This window comes from Rhinoraja longicauda, chromosome 11 (genome assembly GCF_053455715.1).
Source record: "Rhinoraja longicauda isolate Sanriku21f chromosome 11, sRhiLon1.1, whole genome shotgun sequence".
NCBI classification, from domain to species: Eukaryota; Metazoa; Chordata; class Chondrichthyes; order Rajiformes; family Arhynchobatidae; genus Rhinoraja; species Rhinoraja longicauda.
The window spans coordinates 54,060,241-54,082,568 of NC_135963.1; the positions used below are offsets into that span (position 1 = coordinate 54,060,241).

Sequence of the window (22,328 nt, forward strand, 5' to 3'; positions counted from 1 at the left end):
ACGAGTCAACAGTAACAGTCAAGGAATACACAGTAAACTGATGACAATTTATCCTTGTCTTTACTTTTATTTATAATGAATGATCTCTTGCTATCCACTTTGTTGCTGTAACACTGTAAATTTCCCCGTTGTGGGACGAATAAAGGAATATATTAGAAGTCTGAAGAAGAGTCCCAACCCAAAACGTTAACTATCCGTGTTCTCCAGAAATGCTGACTGACCGCAGAGTTACTCTAGCACTTTGTGTCACACCTGAGGTTCCAGCATCTGTAGGCAGGAACTGCAAATGCTGGTTTGTACCGAAGATAAACTTCTGTACATCCTCATGTATACAAAGCACTGTAGGCCCATGGAAGGAGCAAAATAAACATTCAGAAGAGGGGAGGAGTGAGAAGGATGACACCCAGAAAAGATTACCAGTCAGCAATGAGAGGATTTTAAAATGGAAAGTCATGGAAAATAGCCCTGATGAAACATCTTAATACCCAAAACATCGATTCATTTTGTGTTTCTTCACACAAATGCTATTTGGCACAGTTGTGGAATTCCAGCAGTTGTATTACCAAACCACACCTTGATAAAAATCATTTGCAATCTCAAATGTATTAAACAATTCCGTGAGTGCACTGCTATCACCCTTTAGCTACACTCATTCAAAATAATTCTCAGAACCTTTTCTAAAATAGATAAACACTGAACCTATTGGCCAATTATCTGATAATATCACCTGATTGTTTTTTTTTACACACAGAAATTAAATTCATCTGTTCGGTAATTGGAGAAATTAGCCAAACGGTCAATTTTGTAATTCAAGAAAACTAACCATCCTTTCATTTTACTGGGTCATTTGAAGGCTAGATTTCCTTTCCACCCATGCATATCCAGCTGCAGCCTAACAAAGGAGATTCGTTGAGCTAAAGCCAAGGCACAGCAAGGTTCTTCAATTTCATTCATCCTTCCAGCAACATAATCCTTCTGTGAACAACATAGGACTTTTCTGTTCCTGCACTACAGACATTGACTGATCAAGCTTTGCGATTTTAACAGCAAGGAAAAACATCGGAATTGTAAATTAGGTTCTTCCGATTTGAAATGGTGGACATTTTCTATGTGGTGCTTTTAGAACGCAAATAGCGCATGCCACATAAATTACACACATTCAACGGGTCAGGCAGCGTCTCTGGAGAACAAGGAAAGCAGACCATTTGGATCGAGACCATTCTTCAGATACATATTTGTTTGGTGATTTAGATTTTTATTTTATTTTAGATTTAGATTTAGATTTAGAGATATAGCGCGGAAACAGGCCCTTCGGCCCACCGAGTCCGCGCCGCCCAGCGATCCCCGCACACTAACACCATCCCACACACACTAGGGATTTTTTTTAAACATTTACCCAGTCAATTAACCTACATACCTGTACGTCTTTGGGGTGTGGGAGGAAACCGAAGATCTCGGAGAAAACCCACACAGGTCACGGGGAGAGCATCCAAACTCCGTACAGACGGCGCCCATAATCAGGCTCGAACCCGAGTCTGAGTCAGGCTGCGTTCGCTGTAAGGCAGCAACTCTACCGCTGCGCCACCGTGACTACCAAGTTCAAGTTAAAACAATGTTATACAATGTCATCCAGAGGGTTAAATATCAAAGAATGTTTTACTCATCACCGGTAATCCAGAGGCTTAAATATCAAAAAGTATTGCAGTTAAGTGTAAAAGTACCATGTTCACTAGTAACCAGCGGCCAGCATATAACAGGCAAATGCTCTTCCAAATAAAAGGCCCAACGTCGGTTTTCTGACTGGACGCTTTACAACAATTGGAGCCCAACACAGAATTCAATACATTTAGATAATCAGTTTGTGTTGCAACCAGCCATTTCTGATGAAAAGTCATCAGCTAGTAGACCTGCTGCCTGACTCGCTGAGTTTTCTCCCACTGGATCTCTCGGTTCCTGTACTTTCTCCGCTGTTCTCATTCACTTCCTTCTACCTACATTTCTGCCAAAAAGATCATTTGCCATTAACAAACCTTCATCACCCTCTCTCAACTGGTAGCTTCACCATTTACCACCAGTGGCTCTCTTTATTTCCATTCATTATCATTTTCTTCCTCTTTTTGCAATGTGAAAAGTGCTTATCAATTTTCCCAGTCAGATAAAGATCATCAGATATCATGCATCTGCAGTTTTTGGTTTGCTTTTAGAAGTGGCAGGCTCTTCATTTTAGACTCCTTCAATTTCACCATTTGTTTTGTTGGGGTACCATCTGAAGGAGACTACTGTCATTAAAGAACAACGAATGAGAGAAGCAGCAAGCTGATCAGCCATTCAAATAACCAGTTGCTCCAAATTGTAATGGAACAGATCAGTTCTTTTCAAGGTAGACACAAAATGCTGGAGTAACTCAGCGGGTCAGGCAGCATCTCAGGCAGCATCACAGGAAAGACGGAATGGGTGACGTTTCGGGGCGAGACCCTTCTTCAGACTGATGTCAGGGGAGGGGGCGGGACAAAGATAGAATGTAGTAGGAGACAGGAAGGCAGTGGGAGAACTGGGAAGGGGGAGGGGAAAGAGAGGGACAGCGGAACAATCTGAAGTCAATGTACATACGGCTCAGGTGTAAACTGCCCAAGCGAAATATGAGATGCTGTTCCTCCAATTTGCGCTGGACCTCACAGTGAGATGCTGCCTGACCCGCTGAGTTACTCCAGTATTTTGTGTCGAGGAGTGACTTTTTTTTTAGATTTAGAGATACAGCGCAGAAACAGGCCCTTCGGCCCACCGGGTCCGCGCCGCCCAGCGATCCCCGCACGTTAACACAATCTGTGGAATTCTCTACCTCAGAGGGCAGTGGAGGCCAATTCTCTGAATACATTCAAGAGAGAGCTAGATAGAGCTCTTAAGGATAGCGGAGTCAGGGGGTATGGGGAGAAGGCAGGAACGGGGTACTGATTGAGAATGATCAGCCATGATCACATTGAATGGTGGTGCTGGCTCGAAGGGCCGAATGGCCTACTCCTAATGTCTATTGTAATCCTATACCCACTAGGGACTTTTTTTTAACATTTGCCCAGCCAATTAACCTACAAACCTGTACGTCTTTGTAGTGTGGGAGGAAACCGAAGATCTCGGAGAAAACCCACGCAGGTCATGGGGAGAACGTACAAACTCCATACAGTACAGCACCCGTAGTCAGGATCGAACCCGAGTCTCTGGCGCTGCATTCGCTGTAAAGCAGCAACTCTACCGCTGTGCCACCGTGCCGACTTTGCGACTACTTGGCTCAGTACAAGAACTTTGCAACAGACCTGAATGAATATAACACGGTTGTTACAGACTTCATAAGAAAAGAAATGGAAGAGCGTGTTCCTACCAAGATCATCCAAGTGTTTCCCTCACACAAGCCTTGGATGAACCAGGAGGCCCATAATCTATTGAGAACCAGATCTACGGCATTCAAGTCCGGCGAAACAAGGTCATACAAGCAGTTCAGGTATGGCTTCCAGAAGACCATTGAGAATGCAAACAGACACTTTCAGTCTAAACCGCAGGATCAGGCACTCAGCAACCAATGCTGCACAAGAGCAAAATGGATTAATTCTCACAGATGCAAATTTAGGAAGTTAAAAGCATAAGTTTTGGCTAATAGTTTAAACATTTTCCACGGAACCAAGTAAAGATTGAAACATGCACTTAAGATTTGGATGGGTCAAAATTACAATTTTTAAATGCATTATATTTTGCAGTATGTACCCTAGGCAACCTCAACATAATTCTAATATCACGTTTTGGAGGCTGGTGATAATTAAAATGTAAAATTCAATTACAGCTCATGCAATGAATAGTTAGTGACTACCAAACTATTTCTATATGGGTAAAGCAAATTTTATCAGGAGCTGTGGGGCAGTCGTCATTAATACCAAAGAGAACCAGTTATCAAAACTATTTCAAATGCAACCACTATAAGCAATAATCAGTTTTGAACTCACAAGGACAGCTGCATGAATAAACACTTGTCTCAAAGTAACCGGCCACTTAAGAGATTTGCTATGGAAACTGATAAGGCAATCTCTTCTAATTAATATTTGTGCAAATATATTTAGTTAAAAATTGTGACCATTTATATCAGGAGTGTGTAGGAAGGAACTGCAGATGCTGGTTTACACTGAAGATAGACACAAAATGCTGGAGTAACTCAGCGAGCCAGGCAGCATCTCTGGAGAGAAGGAATGGGTGGCGTTTCGGACTGAGAGTCGGGGGAGAGGGAAACTAGAGGTATGGAAGGGCAAGCTGGGTGTCACGTTATTTAACCAGATGTGTTTTATAAGAACATTGAAACAAGGCATTAGGTGTGGGCGATTCGGAGCTTTGAACCACAAAATCACAGCAGGAACACAGAATGCAGAAATGATTATGTTAAATTGAAACAAGTTAAAACTAATGTCCTCTGTCTAACATGATCCATATTCCTTGCACTTCCACGAGTCTATATCTAAAAGCCTGCTAAACACCACCGTCATATCTACCTCCATCACTACCCCCAGCAATGTGTTCCAGTCACTACTTTCCACATTAAAAAAAACATGCCCTGCGCATCTCCATGAAACTTTCCCCCTCACCTCACAGCTATGCCCTCTAGTGTTGGATATTTCCACCGGGGAAGAAGGCTCTGACAGTCTGCCTTTTCACCGTCCGGCGCGGCCTGAAATAGGCCACGGGATTTTCTCTGCCCAGCGGGGGCTTCAATGTCGGGAGCCCCGACCGCCCCGACGGGCAGCGGTGGCGTCTTCGCCCGCCCTGGATAGCGGGGCTTGGGTCGGCCCGCTGTGGACCTTTCACCGTCCGGCGCGACCTGGAACGTGGCAACTACAACAGCCTGACCGCGGGAGAAGACGGCAGGGGAAGAGAAAAGACATTCTGGCCTTCCATCACAGTGAGGAGGTGACTGGAGGAGACTCACTGTGATGGATGGTTCTTTTTGTTTGATTGTGTGTGTTATTGCTTATTTTTATTGCTCTTGTTGTTGGACTGTGGGTAATCTTTCATTTCACTGCACATTTATGTGTATGTGACAAATAAACTTGACTTGACTATGCCTCTCAGAATTTTTCTATCTATGAAGTCTCCCCTCAACCTTAGGTGTGCCAGGGAAAACAATCCAAGTCCGTCCAACCTCCCCCTAAAGCCAAAACCCTCTCATCTAGGCAGCATTCTGGCAAACCTCCTCTGCACCCCCTCCAGAGCCTCCACATCTTTCCTGTAATGGGGCGACCGGAACTGCACGTGATACTCCAAACGCGGCCTAACCAAAAGGCTTGAATCATTTGTTGCTGTTTTTGTGCTGGCAGAGAGTTAAAATTCAATACACAGAAAGATGCTCTCTGGAGTCTTCCGCCATCCATGTCACCTCTGTTTGCTGTTACATCAGCAGCTCCATCTGCCATTTGGTTCAATCAAAGTCATAACAACTACAGATGATTTCTGGAGCTTGTGATAGGGAAGGCTGCTACAGCCTGCTACTTATCCCCCGTTTTCCTGGAGCCTTGCACTGCATTGACAATGGATCTGCAGCGTAGAGATATGACCAAGCAGCGCGAAGGAAAAGGGAACATATTAGGTGGGTGATATTTGCATTAAGTAAACCTTTTTCTATCCTGATACTTTTGTCCTCACTGGCAACTGGCAGAAGACCATCGACCATGACGTAGGAGCAGAATAAGGCCATTCGGCCCACCGACTCTGCGCAGAAGGTCAATCACCATAATCTTTTTTTTAAAACCAGGTATTACATATTAAACATTTCCTGCAGTTTTCATATTAGAAATAACATGCAGTGTTTTAGAGGAGCTCAGGTTTTTTTTAGAGATACAGTGCAGAAACAGGCCCTTCGGCCCACCGGGTCCGCGCCGCCCAGCGATCCCCGCACATTAACACTATCCTACACCCACAAGGGACAATTTTTTTAATTTTTTTTTTTACATTTGCCCAGCCATTTAACCTACAAACCTGTACGTCTTTGGAGTGTGGGAGGAAACCGAAGATCTCGGAGAAAACCCACGCAGATCACGGGGAGAACGTACAAACTCCGTACAGTACAGCCCTCGTAGACAGGATCGAACCCGAGTCTCCGGCGCTGCATTCGCTGTAAGGCAGCAACTCTACCGCTGCGCCACACTTCAGTTCAGTTTATTGTCAAGTGTACCGAGGTACAGTGAAACGCTGTCTGTCTGAAACCAGCATGTGAGACACAACATAATGCTGCAGTGCTAATCATGCAGTCGAACAGGTTTTCTTTCACAGTCGCACCAAGCTCCTGAACACCAAACACTATTTCATATTGATGCCATCTGAAGTCCCAGGGGAAAGGGAACCAATCACTTCAGATCCAGACCCTGATTCAGAGTCTCATTGCTTACAATTAGCACACTGGGGTTACAGTAAATGACACAGCTGAGGGAATAATTAAGTGAAATGAAATTATTTCAACACAGCGCCATCCGGAGCTGAAGCAGCATTTCCCTCAAAATGCACACCACTTCAAGCAGCCGAAACTAAAACGTCAGCCTTTGAGAAAAACAATGCATTCATCTTGTCAAGGATCTAATTCGCTATTATTTAGAATAGAAACTAAAATATGCAAAGCTGGCTTCTTAAGTGCAATAGTTCAACTTAGGCACAACCAGTCTTGTGCATCCATGCGCGTGTTAAATCCTAAATACCTGCTCAATCGGAGTAAGAATGGAAGACCAGCACTTACCGTCACAGATTTCAGTGTCATCCCGTGGTAGGTGCCCATTGTGTCAATCTTGAAACCTTCCGTTTCTACGAAAACAAATGAACAACGTGAGCTCATTATGTTCCACAGCATCACAGCCTTGTTTCATAAAGTTTATATAAAGTAGCAAATTTAGTCGTTTATAAACATAGAGAGAAATTACATATAAACTGATAAGTGCTGAATAACTCAGCAGGTCAGGCAGCATCTGTGGAAGGAATGCATAGATGACGTTTCACTTGGGGAGCCTTTAGACTTGAGAGATACAGCGTGCAAACAGGCCCTTCGGCCCACCGAGTGTGCGCCGACCAGCGTTCACCCCATACCCTAGCAGTATCCTACACAGGGAGAACGTACAAACTCCTCCCAGACAACACCCGTAGTCAGGATCGAACCCGGGTCTCTGTTGCTTTAAGGCAGTACCTTGCCCACTGTGCCGCCCCTTGCACCACTGTGCTGCCCATCAGCCTTCATCAGACTGATTGTTATTAGGAAGGGAAGGGGGGGGGGGGAGAAAGCTAGAAAAGCAACATCATCTCAAAGATTTCTCTCGCAAATACATATTTTATACTGTTACAAACTGGAGCAGGGCAAAGAAAGAGAATAAAGACAGTGAGGGGAACATTGCAAATCGAACATCCCCACATGCGTATGCTCATTAATCTTCCTTAGAAAGCATGATTGCACCGACTCTCATTTTCAATCACATCCAAAGAAACTGTTTATTGATCCAAGACCATGCAGAGTGCCGAGCTGGCCTGCAACAAAGAACAAACTCTTCCCGACACACCTCAATTTAGCAGAATGGTGAGGAAGTCAATGGCACCATTCTGCCATCCCATTTTGAGATCAGATACCATACAGTAAGAATAGACAATAGACAATAGGCGCAGGAGGAGGCCATTCGGCCCTTAGAGTCAGCACCACCATTCAATGTGATCATGGCTGATCATCCAATCAGTACCCCGTTCCTGCCTTCTCCCCATACCCTGCTGACTCTGCTATCATTAAGAGCTCTATCTAACTCTCTCTTGAAAGCATCCAGAGAATTGGCCTCCATTGCCTTCTGAGGCAGAGAATTTCACAGATTTACAACTCTGAGTGGAAAAGTTTTTCCTCATCTCCGTTCTAAATGGCCTACCCCTTATTCTTAAACTGTGGCCCCTCAATGTGGTACTTCTAGATTCACAATTTAATGACATTTAATTTTTATTAAAATATTTCACTGCTGCGGTTCCAATGTACAGATTGAAGCATCGTCATATACACTGATGTGCGCCGAGTATTTCTTTATTTAGAATAAGGACATACAAGTCATATCCGAGAAACTAATAAAGCCAGTTGGAGTAACATAAATGTCCCGAAGTATTCTCTGAAACAGCTTGCTACTTTAATTACGCAACTAGTCACAAATATAACACCACATAATTATGAGATTCCAAGATTCATCTAGCCTATCTTTCTCTCCCTGCCCTCTCGACCAAACAACACTGTAAGTAATCCAGAGATGACACCCTCAAGGCCTTTTAACCTCTTTCCTAGCTCATTAAAATCACTCCGTAGGATCTCATCTCTTTTTCTACCTTTGCCATTGATACAAATTTCTGGAGGAAAAAAAATCTCCAACTGACCCGTAAAAGTACCAAGGGATATTTTGATGGTTTTTAATTCAATGAACGTCTCAAATGAAAGACAGAACCTCCTTTAAGTACAGCATTCTCTGAATACAGTACTGATGTCTCCCTGAAGATTCTCTGCACAAGAGAAGGATTTGAACCCAGGGTCATCTAACTAAAAGGCACGTGAACAACCTCTGCAACGCAGCTCGCAATCAATGTAATGCTCTGTTAATTTAACTGAGAGAAGTCTTATTTGAGGGAAACAGAAATTTAATTAGGTTGCAGAAAGTGTTACAACCATAGCCTACAGTCACTTAAAATGTAATTTATCCAAAACGAAATTATATCCAACAGTGAAGAAAATCATATTTTCTTAATGACTTGCTTTTCATTACGTTGCTTCAAGATTCCATCACTAATTTTCACTTGCAAAAACATCCTTAAGGTATGACATTTTTAGGTTCTAATCAACAATATAAAAACATCTTTTAAGGCCGCATTTGCATTTTTTTTTGCTCGTTTTGCTTTCAAAATTGTCACGGAGCTCTTTTCTGAGGTAACCCTGTGGGATCGCAGGTGACCTCTTTCACTCCAGCTCTCTGGGCTCTGGAGAGACTGACAAGGCTGATGTGACAGCCACAGACTTTGTGGCACACGAGGAAGAAGGTGCTTGATTCGGTGGGTAGTCACACGCTTTCAAGGAGTCACGCTGCCTCAGCATAATCAAGGGCGAGTCGCACCCTGGCCACTCCCTCTTCTCCCCTCTCCCATCAGGGAAAAGGTATAGATGAAAACGCACACCTCCAGATTCAAGGGACAGTTTCTTCCCAGCTGTTATCAGGCCACTGAATCATCCTACTCCAGTAGTGCAGTGCTAAACTATTATCTACCTCTTTGGTGTCTCTCGGACTATCCTTGATCGGTCTCTGCTGGGTTTACCTTGCACTAAACGTTATTCCCTTATCATATATCTGTACACTGTAAATGGCTCGATTGAAATCATGTATAGTCTTTCTGCTGACTGGTTAGCACGCAGCAAAAGCTTTTCACTGTACCTCAGTACACGTGACAATAAACTAAATGGAAGCTGAGTTTTTGAGCATTCCTTTAAATCCTTTTCTGTGCACCTATTCACCTCTTCCATAGTTAGAGTTCAGAAGAGACAAACTGATTTGGAAAGTCGGGTATCGAGCATGCACACTGTATGGACTGGCCAAAGGAGGTGACCAAATATAACCAGACGTCAGTGCTGGGGATGTTGGTCTTCTATTTATATTCATTAATGGGATTCAGAGGAAAAGGTAGTCCATCACGGGTACTGACCTCCCTACTATCAAAGGTATCTATAGCAGGCGCTGCCTCAAAACGACAACCAGCATCATCAAGGACCCACACCACTCTCATTTCACTCCTGCCATCAGAAGAAGGTGCAGGAGTCTGAAAACTGGGACCTCCAGTTTCAGGAGCAGCTTCTTCCCAACAGCTATCAGGCTCATGAACAGTAAAAACACTAACTAAACTACAAACTTTCTTGGTTGTGTTGGGAACTTTGGGCTTTTGTTTTGCACTAATATTGTTTTTAAAATGTTATCGAACTTTCTTTTGTTCACTGCATTACCGATGCGCTCGGTGTTTACAGACCTGTTATGCTGCAGCAGGTAAGAATTTTATTGTTCCATTTTCAGCACACATGACAAGTAAACACTCTTGACTCTCTTGAGCTAATGAACAGCCAAGGATAGATGGGAGGTGCATTTAGACACACAGATGCGAGCAATATGGGGGGGGGGGGGGGGGGAATAAAATCAGGAAATCAGAAGTGTGTGCAACAAATGTAATGTGACCATCACAAGGCATTTTAATCTACATGCACATGGGGCAAACCAAATTATCAATAACAGTAAGGAAGGTATTTAAAAGTTGCCTCTTTTAAATCTTCCCTCCCTACCTCTAATTTTAGATTCCCCTACCCCGAAGAAAAGACTAAGGCCATTCACGTTGTCCATGCCTCTTCTAATTTTATATATCTCTGTAAGGTCACTCCTCTGTCTCTTCAGCTTCAGGGAAAAAAATGTTCCAGCTTATCCAGCCTCGTAACTCAAACGCTTCGGTCTCGGTAACATCCTCGTGAATCTTTTCTGCACCCTTTCCGATTTAATGACTGTCCCTATAGCAAGGCAACCAGAACTGCACACACCACTCCAAACGTAGCCTTAACAACGTCATGACTGTTTAAAACTCAGTTAACCATTCCTCAATCTGTACCAATATGTTACTCCCAATACCATCTGTTCTAATTTGTTTTTAAATTATATCTGTGTGGCAGCTTACCAAAAGTCTTACGAAAGTCCAAAAACATCACATCAACTACCCATAAATCGTCCAAAACATTTGTCCAAACTAGATTTGCCTTTCATTAAACAATGTTGATTTTTCCCCAGTCCTGTTACTTTCCAAAGCCCTTGTTACGTCCTTAATAATAAATTCCAGGTTCATTTAGTAGAAGCAAGGAACTGCAGATGCCGATTTACAAAAAAAGACACACGGTGCTGGAGTAACTCAATGGGTCAGGCAACATCTCAGACTCAAGAGGGATCTTGACCTGTAAAGTCACCCATTCACGTTTTCCATGGATGTTGCCTGACTCCAGCACTTTGTGTCTTTTCCAAGTTCATTTCCTTGTTTTCTTTCTTTTTTACAATCTGCGGAAACCATTCTGGAACCCCTGGAATTTAGGAGGATTTTAATAAGAGTATCTGCTACCTTGATTACAACTGCTTTTAAATGTAGTTGGATACTGGAAATTTATCACTGTTCAATCCCATTAATTTTGCCATTACTAGTATTTTCCTAATGCTAACTTCTTTGAGCTAAACTGTGGACCTATTGCGTAGAAATAAAGAACTGCAGATGTTGGTTTGGTAGCAAAGATGGACACAAAGTGGTGAACTAAGTGGGTCAGGCAGCATCTCTGGAGAACATGGAGAGGTGACATTTCGGGTTGCGTGTGAAGATGGGTCCTGACCCGAAACGTCACCTATCCATTTCCTCCAGAGATGCTCAATGACCCGCTGAGTTACTTCAGCATTCTATATCTATCTCTAGACCCATTGTTTTCCATCATATCTCGCATGTATTGTGTGTTTTCCTTGAAGATAGGCCCATCATTTTAATACAATTCTGTACTCCCCAATATTTTTTTTTGTTTCCTGTAAGGGACCCATTTTAAACTTTCCTAATCTTTAACTAATTCCCTATCCATTGAAGCTTATATATTTAACTGCAGACCTTCTCCTGTATTGCTGGTTTTTGGTCGTGCGTTGCTGAATTCTGAATTTTCACAATTCTCAGACGTGTAACTTTTTGTTTGGCAACATTATAAATCTTTTTCCCTTGATCTTCAACTTTTTTTTTTTATCACCTCTGTAGGTTTTTGCCTTGCAGTTTTATATTACCTGGAAACATTGTGTGGTTACTTTAGATGTTAGAAGAAGTTTGGTTGTTGTCACTCCCTTTAAAATGCTTTCCCCGTCTCCCGTGGCCAGCTCGTGCCTTTGTAATTTAGACAGAAATGGGTCATTCGCTCGATCACGGCTATGCCAATCCCTTTTCACTTTGTCACTAATCTCATTTGCTTGTGTTCAGAATGTATCCTTCTAAGCCTTGCTAATTTATGTGTCTGTCTACTTGTATTTAAGACCCTGGTTTCAGGTTGAACTAAATCGCTGTTGATATTTATATAATTTTTTTAATCACATTAGTCTTTCTTGAAGGCTCCTTAAATGGCACTTCTCATTACACAACTCTGTATCCAAAATACCCTGTTCCCTTGCTGGTTCCTCAATACACTGTTCTCGCAAATCATTTATTTGACGCCTCATGATTTCATCCTCCATACTGTTATTATGAAAATAACTGCAGATTCTGGTACAAATCGAAGGTATTTATTCACAAAATGCTGGAGTAACTCAGCAGGTCAGGCAGCATCTCGGGAGAGAAGGAATGGGTGACGTTTCGGGTCGAGACCCTTCTTCAGACTGAACAGGGTACTGATTTTAGATGATCACTTGTCACGTTTACAGAGGTACAAAGAAAAGAGAACCTATCAGGGTCAGCCACAAATAGGCAAGGACAGGTCGGTCGGAGGGTGGGAGGGAGGGGAGGGAGGGAGGGGAGCACGAGATGAAGTTACTTAAAATTAGAGAATTCAATGTTCATACATTGCAGATTATTATCTGAATGGTGTCAAGTTAGGAAGAGGGGATGTTCAACGAGATCTGGGTGTCCTAGTGCATCAGTCACTGAAAGGAAGCATGCAGGTACAGCAGGCAGTGAAGAAAGCCAATGGAATGTTGGCCTTCGTAACAAGAGGAGTTGAGTATAGGAGCAAAGAGGTCCTTCTACAGTTGTACCGGGCCCTGGTGAGACCGCACCTGGAGTACTGTGTGCAGTTTTGGTCTCCAAATTTGAGGAAGGATATTCTTGCTATTGAGGGCGTGCAGCGTAGGTTCACTAGGTTGATTCCCGGAATGGCGGGACTGTCGTATGTTGAAAGGCTGGAGCAATTAGGCTTGTATACACTGGAATTTAGAAGGATGAGGGGGGATCTTATTGAAACGTATAAGATAATTAGGGGATTGGACACATTAGAGGCAGGAAACATGTTCCCAATGTTGGGGGAGTCCAGAACAAGGGGCCACAGTTTAAGAATAAGGGGTAGGCCATTTAGAACGGAGATGAGGAATAACTTTTTCAGTCAGAGAGTGGTGAAGGTGTGGAATTCTCTGCTGCAGAAGGCAGTGGAGGCCAGTTCGTTGGATGCTTTCAAGAGAGAGCTGGATAGAGCTCTTAAGGATAGCGGAGTGAGGGGGGTATGGGGAGAAGTACTGATTGAGAGTGATCAGCCATGATCGCATTGAATGGCAGTGCTGGCTCGAAGGGCTGAATGGCCTACTCCTGCACCTATTGTCTATTGTCTATACCGCTAAAATGGGCCATGTTGGGTTCAAAGACCAGTTGGATGCTGTTGGGCTCAGTACACTGGGTCCAGCTGTAATAGCAAGGATTTGGACAATACATCCAAGTTTGCTGACGGTGCCAAATGGTAGTATGGACTGGGAAAAGGATGCAGGGAAGCATCAGAGGGATATAAACAGTTTAGATGAATAAGCAAGGACATGGCAAATGGCATATGATGCAGATAAAAACGAGGTCACCTACATTAGCAGGAAAGGAAGAAAGCGAGAGCAGCTGTTAAATAGTAAGAGGCTGAAAGGTGCTGGTGTTCAGAGAAATCCAAGCATCCCTGCACATAAATCACTGGAAGCAAAAGTGCAAGATCAGCAAGCAATTTGGAAAGCAAATAGTATCTTGGTCTTTGAGGATTTGAGTAAAGACATTTTGGGCCAATTTAATGGATTCCTGGCGAGACAGCATCTGGAATCCTGTGTATAATCCTGGCTATTTTGACAAGGAAAGGATATATTTCCAATAGGGAGAGTCTAGGAAAGGCTCACCAGATGAAGTCTTGACATGTGACGTTTGATGCAAGAGGAGTGAATAATTAAACTGAGCCGATAGTTTTGAGTTAAGAAGAATATGGAGTGATACCACTGACACATCCAAAAGGTCTACACAAGGTGACAATGAATCTTTGGAACTCTCTCTACTCAAGAGAGATATTTGGGTGCAGGTATTTTGAGTTAACTCTAAAACGGACATTAATAGGGAGAGATGGACGAAAATGCTAGGGTAACTCAGCTGGTCAAACAGTATCACCGGAGAAAAAGGGTAGGTGACATTTCGGGTCTGGACCCTTCTTCAGACTGGAGAGGAACTCCAGAATTTCAGACTTCAGTCTGAAGAAGGGTCCCGACCCGAAACGTCACCTATCCTTTTTATCCAGAGATGCTGCCTGACAGCTGAGTTCCTCCAGCACTTTGTGTTCATCTTTGGTATAAACCAGCATCTGTAGTTCTTTGTTTCCACTTAATAGGGAGAGAATAGGATCCCTTAAAGATTTATGCAGAGCCACGAGAGGTAGGGGAGATGATAAATGGGTATTTCACATCCTATTTTACTGAGGGAACTATGGAATTGAGGCATACCAGTTGTGATGTCCAAGTTCCTATACAAATTACAAAAGAGATATTGGCAGGTTTAACGCTTTAAAATGAATAAATCCTAGGTCTGATCAAGTGCATCAACGGACTTCCGAATTCCCACGCCTTTGCTAAACTATTTGTGTCATCTTTAGTTGCAGGCGAGGTTCCAGGTGACTGCAGGCGAGGTTCCAGATGACTGGAGGGTAGGTAGTGCTGCATCATTATTTAAGGACATGAGCAGGACAAGGTGGTTTTATTTTTACACAGAGGATGGTGATTGGCTGCAACACACTGCTAGGGGTGAGGGTGGGTAAAGATGTGACAGTGGCGTTTAAGAGACTTTTGGATGGGCACATGGATATGCACAGACTGGAGGGATATGGACTATGTGCAGGCAGATAAGGGTTGGACATGGCATCGTGTTCGGTACAGACATTGTGGGCAGAGGGGCATGTTCCTGTGTTGTACTGTTCTCCGGGGACAGCAAGGGCAAACCAAGGAACTACAGGCCAGTAAGTCCAACATCAGTGATGGGAATGTCACTGGAGGGGATTCCAATGGACAAGATCCACAAGCATTAGATAGGTACAGAGGAGAAGATAGAGGAAGATGAAAGCTTGGACGTTCAAACTTAAGTACAACTTTTCCCCCCGTTGCTATCAGACTCCCAAACCAATATTCTTTCACCATTCTGTTGTTTTGCACTCGTCACTATAATTCAAAGATAGACACAAACAGCTGGAGTAACTCAGCGGGACAGGCAGCATCTCTGGAGAGAAGGAATGGGTGAGGTTTCGGGTCGAGACCCTTCTTCAGACTGGTTAGGGATAAGGGAAACGAGAGATATACAGTGATGTGGAGAGATAAAGAACAATGAATGAAAGATATGCAAAAAAGGAACGATGATAAAGGAAACAGGCCATTGTTAGCTGTTTGTAGAGTGAAAATGAGAAGCTAGTGCGACTTGGGTGGGGGAGGGATGGAGAGAGAGGGAATGCCGGGGCTACCTGAAGTGAGAGAAATCAATATTCATACCACTGGGCTGTAAGCTGCCCAAGCGAAATATGAGATGCTGTTCCTCCAATTTGTGTTTAGCCTCACTCTGACAATGGAGGAGTCCGAGGACAGAAAGGTCTGTGTAGGAATGAGAAGGAGAATTAAAGTGTCCAGCAACCGGGAGATCAGGTTGGTTCAGGCGGGCTGAGCAAATATGTTCCGCGAAACGATGGCCCAGTCTACGTTTGGTCTCGCCGATGTAGTAGAGTCCACATCTTGAACAACGGATACAGTAGATGAGGTTGAAGAGGTTCAATTCGGTTTAGTTTGTCACGTTTACAGAGGTACAATGAAAAGCTTGTGTTGCACGCTATCCAGTCAGCAGAAAAACAATACATGATTACAATAGAGTCATTACAGTGTATAGATACATGATGAGGGAATAACGTTTAGTGCAAGGTAAAGCCAGAAAAGTCCGATCAAGGTTAGCCCAAGGGTCACCGAAGAGATAGATAGTAGTTCAGCACTGCTCTCTGGTTGTGGTAGAATGACTCATTTGCCTGCTAATCCAGGGCATATTCTGCCTGATAATAATTAGTTGCCTAATTATTGTTGTATGTCTCAGTACCGTTTGCATACTGTTTATTCTGTGTGCTTCATGTGAAGAAGGAATTTCATGGCACCCTGGAGTATTGAACAATAAACTAACCTGATCATGAGCATAATTTCTGAATAGGTCTGAATCTATTCTCACCACTCTGCCTATAGATTACATCAAAGACTTTGAAACGATGCAAAAATTGCAATCAGTGTTCCTCACCAATCAATGCATTACAAGTTGCTCAATTTCTAAATTGTAATACTTAGCTTTGTTGATAAACTGGAAATATTTTTCTGGAAAAATGAGCCTTAACTATAGGGAAAGGTTGGGCAGGTTAGGACTTTATTCCCTGGAGCACAGGAGACTGAAGGGTGATCAGATAGAGGTGTGTAAAATCATGAGGGGAGTAAATAGGGTGATTCAGAGTGTTTCACCAGTTTACGGAAATTTAAAAAAAAGTGGACATAGGTTTAAGATGAGAGGGGAAAGATTTAATAGAAATCTGAAGGGCGCGTTTTCACACAGAGGGTAGTGAGTATATGGAACAAGCTGCCAGAGGACATGGTTGAGGGAGGTACTATCACAATATTCAAAATACATTTGGGCAGGTATATGGATAGGAAAGGTTTGGAGGGATATGAGCTAAATGCGGACAGATAGGACTACAGGGAGAAAAAAAATGCTGGCTTAACTCAGCGGGACAGGCAGCACCTCTGGAGAGAAGGAATGGGTGACATTTTGGGTCGAGACCCTTCTTCAGACTACAGGTAGGACTAGTATTGGTGGGCATGGGCAAGTTGGGCCGAAAGGCCCATTTCCATGCTGCCTCTATGACGCTAGATATTTGAACCACATTGACAAAATAAAAATCGCAGAGAACTTGAGAATAAAGGCTGGCCTGGATTTTGCAAAGTACATCTCACCTGTCACCAGTGCCAGCCATCATGCCCCTAGACTTGTCACAGAGACACACATTTATCCTTATGTATGTATATCCAGAAGGAAAAACGCATTTGACATGAATCTCCCAGACTGGCGCAAGGTAAACAGGTCTTAAGGTGGGGCCAGAACAAGCCACATCCAGTAATCCACTTATAAAATAAAAAAGAAGATAACTCCAAAGCAGGGTAATAATTTGTCGTTTTGGGTTTTTTAGATGTTTTATTTTAAATGATATTCTAAAAATGATTGGCACAGTCACTCTGTCATGGCAACCATTTCCCACCAGTTTCAGAATGAAATTTCATGATGAAATTTCTGTAATTCTTTGTTTAAATCAACCTTTAAACAATTGGAACCTAATCAGATGTACAGCACTTTGGTCAACGTGGGTTGTTTTTAAATGTGCTATACAAATAAAATTGACTTGACTTGACTTGACTTTTAAAAATCATCTAAAATCACAAAAAACGCATTATTAACGTGATCGCAAAAGTAAATAATTTAAAGTATCTTATGCTTTTTCACTCCTTCCCTCAGCTGGGAACGCGCTTGTGGATTCTGCACCTTTTAGACCCGAGTGCAAAAATAGATTTACCAGCACAGGCACGTCAAAAATTCTGCAATTGTGGTGATCAGATATGCATATGTCAAGCTTCATCGCAGAACTTCAACATCTGAACCCTTCATTCTAGATTGTCCACGTCTCAATCTTGCTCTTGAGATGTGATCCTGTTCAAGTGGTTTATAAGACAAGACTTTACTTAAAGCAAAGTGCAGCTGGAGACAAGATGTCAAGTATTCCGACGCACGTACAGATGCAAAGTGCTGGGGTAACTCAGCGGCTCTGGCAGCATCTCTGGGGAACATGGATAGGTGACGTTTCTCTCCCGATGCGATAGTCAGTCTGGGGGGGGAGTGGGGGGGGGGGGGGAGAGGGGGATAGTGGGAGAAGGAGAAACTATGGGGTGTCATTGCCGATAAATTTGGAAGACAAGATGATCAATTACTTAGAATGACATTTACAGAAGCATGGAAAAATAGTGCAGGAGTAGGCCATTCGGCCCTTCGAGCTAGCATCGCCATTCAATATGATCATGGCTGATCATCTAAAATAAGTACCCTGTTCCTGCTTTTTCTCCATATCCTCTTGATTCCTTTAGCCCTAAGAGCTACATCTATTTGTAGTAGACCAGGTAAATATCACTAGTAACATTGGACCAGATTCAACAAACAAGTCTGATCCACAGCTGGATTCCAAATGGAGTCGACTGGGGAAACAGTTATTCCCAGTCTGGTCTTTGGGGAACTCTCCAGTATCTTACACATTAGCTTTCTAGGAGTGAATATCACCAACAATTTATCCACCACACTGAAACCACGTGGTACAACCACATTGAAACTACAGCTAAGGAAGAACACCAACATCACCATTCACCATTTCATCAGAGGGCGAAGGAAATTCAGCATGTCTCCATTGACACAATAATTTGTACATGCATCATTGGATTGATGCATCTACAATAATGGCTCTCCACATAAAGCATCGCTTGGTATGACAACCATTCTGCCCAAGACTGCAAAAAGAGTTCTGAATGCTGCCCATCCATCTCACAAACCAGCCTTCCCCCATAAATAGACAATAGGTGCAGAAGTAGGCCATTCAGCCCTTCGAGCCAGCACCACCATTCAATGTGATCATGGCTGATCATTCTCAATCAGTACCCCGTTCCTGCCTTCTCCCCATACCCCCTGACTCCGCTATCCTTAAGAGCTCTATCTAGCTCTCTCTTGAATGCATTCAGAGAATTGGTCTCCACTGCCTTCTGAGGCAGAGAATTCCACAGATTCACAACTCTCTGACTGAAAAAGTTTTTGCCTCATCTCCGTTCTAAATGGCCTACCCCTTATTCTTAAACTGTGGCCCCTTGTTCTGGACTCCCCCAACATTGGGAACATGTTTCCTGCCTCTAACGTGTCCAACCCCTTAATAATCTTATATGTTTCGATAAGATCCCCTCTCATCCTTCTAAATTCCAGTGTATACAAGCCTAGTCGCTCCAGTCTTTCAACATACGACAGTCCCGCCATTCCGGGAATTAACCTAGTAAACCTACGTTGCACGCCCTCAATAGCAAGAATATCCTTCCTCAAATTTGGAGACCAAAACTGCACACAGTACTCCAGGTGCGGTCTCACTAGGGCCCTGTACAACTGCAGAAGGACCTCTTTGCTCCTATACTCAACTCTTGTTATGAAGGCCAACATTCCATTGGCTTTCTTCACTGCCTGCTGTACCTGCATGCTTCCTTTCAGTGACTGATGCATTAGGACACCCAGATCTCGTTGTTCGTCCTCTTTTCCTAACTTGACACCATTCAGATAATAATCTGCCTTCCTATTCCTACCACCAAAGCGGATAACCTCACAAAGACTCCATCTATACTTCACGCTGCCTCAAGAAAGCAGTCAATATAATCAACAATCACTTACAACCCCGGCCATTCTCTGTTCTCCCTTCTCCTGTCGGGCAGAAACAATATAAAAGCTTGAAAGCATGTACCACAAGATTCAAGAACAACTTCTTCCTTGAAGTTAACAGACTCTTGACTGGGACCTCTTGCATGCCAAAGATCTACTCCCAATCTTCCAATCTACCTTGTTGCAGCCCTTAAACTTTTTGTTTAATCTGCACTTTCTCTGCACATATACAATGATATTCTACACTTGTTTTTTTCTCTTTTGCGATTCATGTATCGTACGATCTTCCTGGAAAGCACGCAAAACATTTTCACTATATCATGTTACGTGTGACAATATTAATATACAAATCCCAACGTTAATCATAGAATTTAAGAACTGCATTGATTGCAATGGGAATTGTTGGCCAAAGATAACTTCAATGCTTTTATTGACCCTTTCATTTATCAGGAATTAGTAGGTTAACCTATGATGAGCGTTTGTCGGCACTAGGCCTGTACTCGCTGGAGTTTAGAAGAAACATACAGAATAGTGAAAGGCTTGGAAAGAGTGGCTGTGTAGAGGATGTTTCCACAAGTGTGAGAGTCTAGGACTAGAGGTCATAGCCTCAGAATTAAAGGATGTTCTTATAGGAAGGAGATGAGGAGACATTTCTTTAGTCAGAGGATGGCGAATCTATGGATTTTTTTTTACCACAGAAGGCTGTGGAGGCAGTACCCTGGCTTATGGAAGGACTGTTTAGAAGCCTGATAACAGAGGGGAAGAAGCTGTTCCTGAGTCTGCTGGTGCACACTTTCAAGCTTCTGCATCTTCTGCCCGAGGGGAGCAGGGAGAAGGAAGAATGACCGGGGTGGGACAAGTATACGATTACGTTGGCTGCTTTCCCAAGGCAGTGTGAAATGTGGATAGAATCAATGGTCGGAAGCCTTGTCTGTGAGATGGTCTCGGCTACATCTACAGCTCTCTGCAATTTCTTGCTGACTTGAACAGAGCTGTGGCCAAACTGATGCAACCCGACAGTATGTTGCTAAGTCGGAGATAGTCCAGGTATATGTAAGGGCAGGATGGAATTTGGTGTCGGAGACACCCGACAGTATGCTTTCCATGGTGCATCTGCAGAAATCTGCAGGAGCACATCGAGGACTGTTCCCTTGAATCAGGAACTGAATCTTGGCAAAACTAACAGGAGGAAAATAGACACCAAATAAAGGTGGTGAGAATTCTGCAGATGCTTAATTTCTCTTGATTTAGTTATACATAATGAATTCACACTGATTAAGTAGTAAACTCATGTCAGTGCCTCACCAACTTCTACAGATGCACCGTAGAAAGTGTTGTATCGGGATGCTTCACAGCATGGTTTGGGAACAGCTCCATCCAAGACAGCAAGAAATTACAGAGAATTGTGGGCGCAGCCCAGATCTTCACACAAACCAACCTCCCTTCCATTGACTCCATTTATAGCTCACGCTGCCTCGGAAAGGCCAGCAGCATAATCAAGGACAAGTCGCACCCTGGCCACTCCCTCCTCTCCCCTCGGGCAAAAAAGTATAGCAGAGTGAAAACGCACACCTCTAGATTCAGGGACAGTTTCTTCCCAGCTGTTATCGGGCAACTGAACCACCCTGCCAACAACTAGACAGCAGTCCTGAACTACTATCTACCTCATTGGAGAGCCTCGGACCATCTTTGATCAGACTTTACTGGCTTTATCTTACACTAAACGTTATTCACATTATTCCCTTTATCATGTATCTGTACACTGTGGATGGCTCGATTGGAACTATGTATATTTTTCTGCTGACTGGTTAGCACACAACAAAAGGTCTTCACCATAACTCAGTGCACGTGAAAATAAACTAAACTCAAACTCAGTGCCATGGAAACCCGAATTTGAATCCCAGCACAAATTGGGATGTGAGAGGTAAATTGGAAGATTGGGAATTCATTGGAATTTTCTGGAAATATTTAATTCAAGTCATAAATAAACTGGAATGAAAAGCCAAAGTCGGTTTTGTATTTAAAAACAGAAACCCATTTGGATTAGCAAATCCTTCAGGGCAGAAAATCTGCTGCCCATACATTTTATTTCCACTGTGACCCATAGCGATGCAGTTGCCTCTTGGCTGACCTCTAAACTAACTCAGCAACTCACTCAGATCAGAGGCAATTAAACGACAAATGACAGCCTGCCCAGTAATACTCACATCCCATGAAGGCATTAACTGTTATTGCTCCAAATTAGAAAGAATCAACATTTGGCTTCAAATACTAATCTTTAAATATACCAACATGAGGAAATTGTTTCCTTTATAGCATAGTTTATGGATACAATTATAAAAATATTCTGCCAATCTGAACACCATCATATTGAAATTGGCTACCTTAAAGTCTGCAAATATCTGCTACAGATGAAGGAACATATTAAAATTAATTGATGGTGTCAGGTGTTGCATTTTGTGAAAAGAGGACTGCCATTTAAGCATAATAAAAAATACCTTTAAAACATGCTGATTTAAGCAGTCTTTGAAAAGCCATACAACTCTGTTTGAGGAAGCAGAGTTATCACATTTTAATCTAACCCTACATTTTCCAGATGGCATTTCACAAATGAAACTACAATATTAATAGAACAGCACTGTCGCGTGGTTGGTAGAGCCACTACCTCACAGCGCCAGACACCCAGGTTTGATCTCGACCTCGCAGAGTTTGCAATTCCCCTGTGACCAACCAACTGGGTTTCCCCCGGGAGCTCTGGTTTCCATCCACATCCCAAAGACGAGTGCGTTTGCAGGTTAATTGGCCCTCTGTAC

General features: G+C 43.1%; 1 protein-coding gene across 1 annotated transcript in view; it reads right to left on the minus strand.

Annotated features, from left to right (window-relative positions):
• cdc73 (cell division cycle 73, Paf1/RNA polymerase II complex component, homolog (S. cerevisiae)) overlaps positions 1–22,328 on the minus strand; it is a 269,047-nt gene that overhangs the window by 199,185 nt on the left and 47,534 nt on the right. Inside the window, exon 10 of the mRNA XM_078408040.1 lies at positions 6,758–6,822. Coding sequence (XP_078264166.1) covers positions 6,758–6,822 — 65 coding nt within the window. The remainder of the gene's footprint in view (positions 1–6,757; positions 6,823–22,328) is intronic.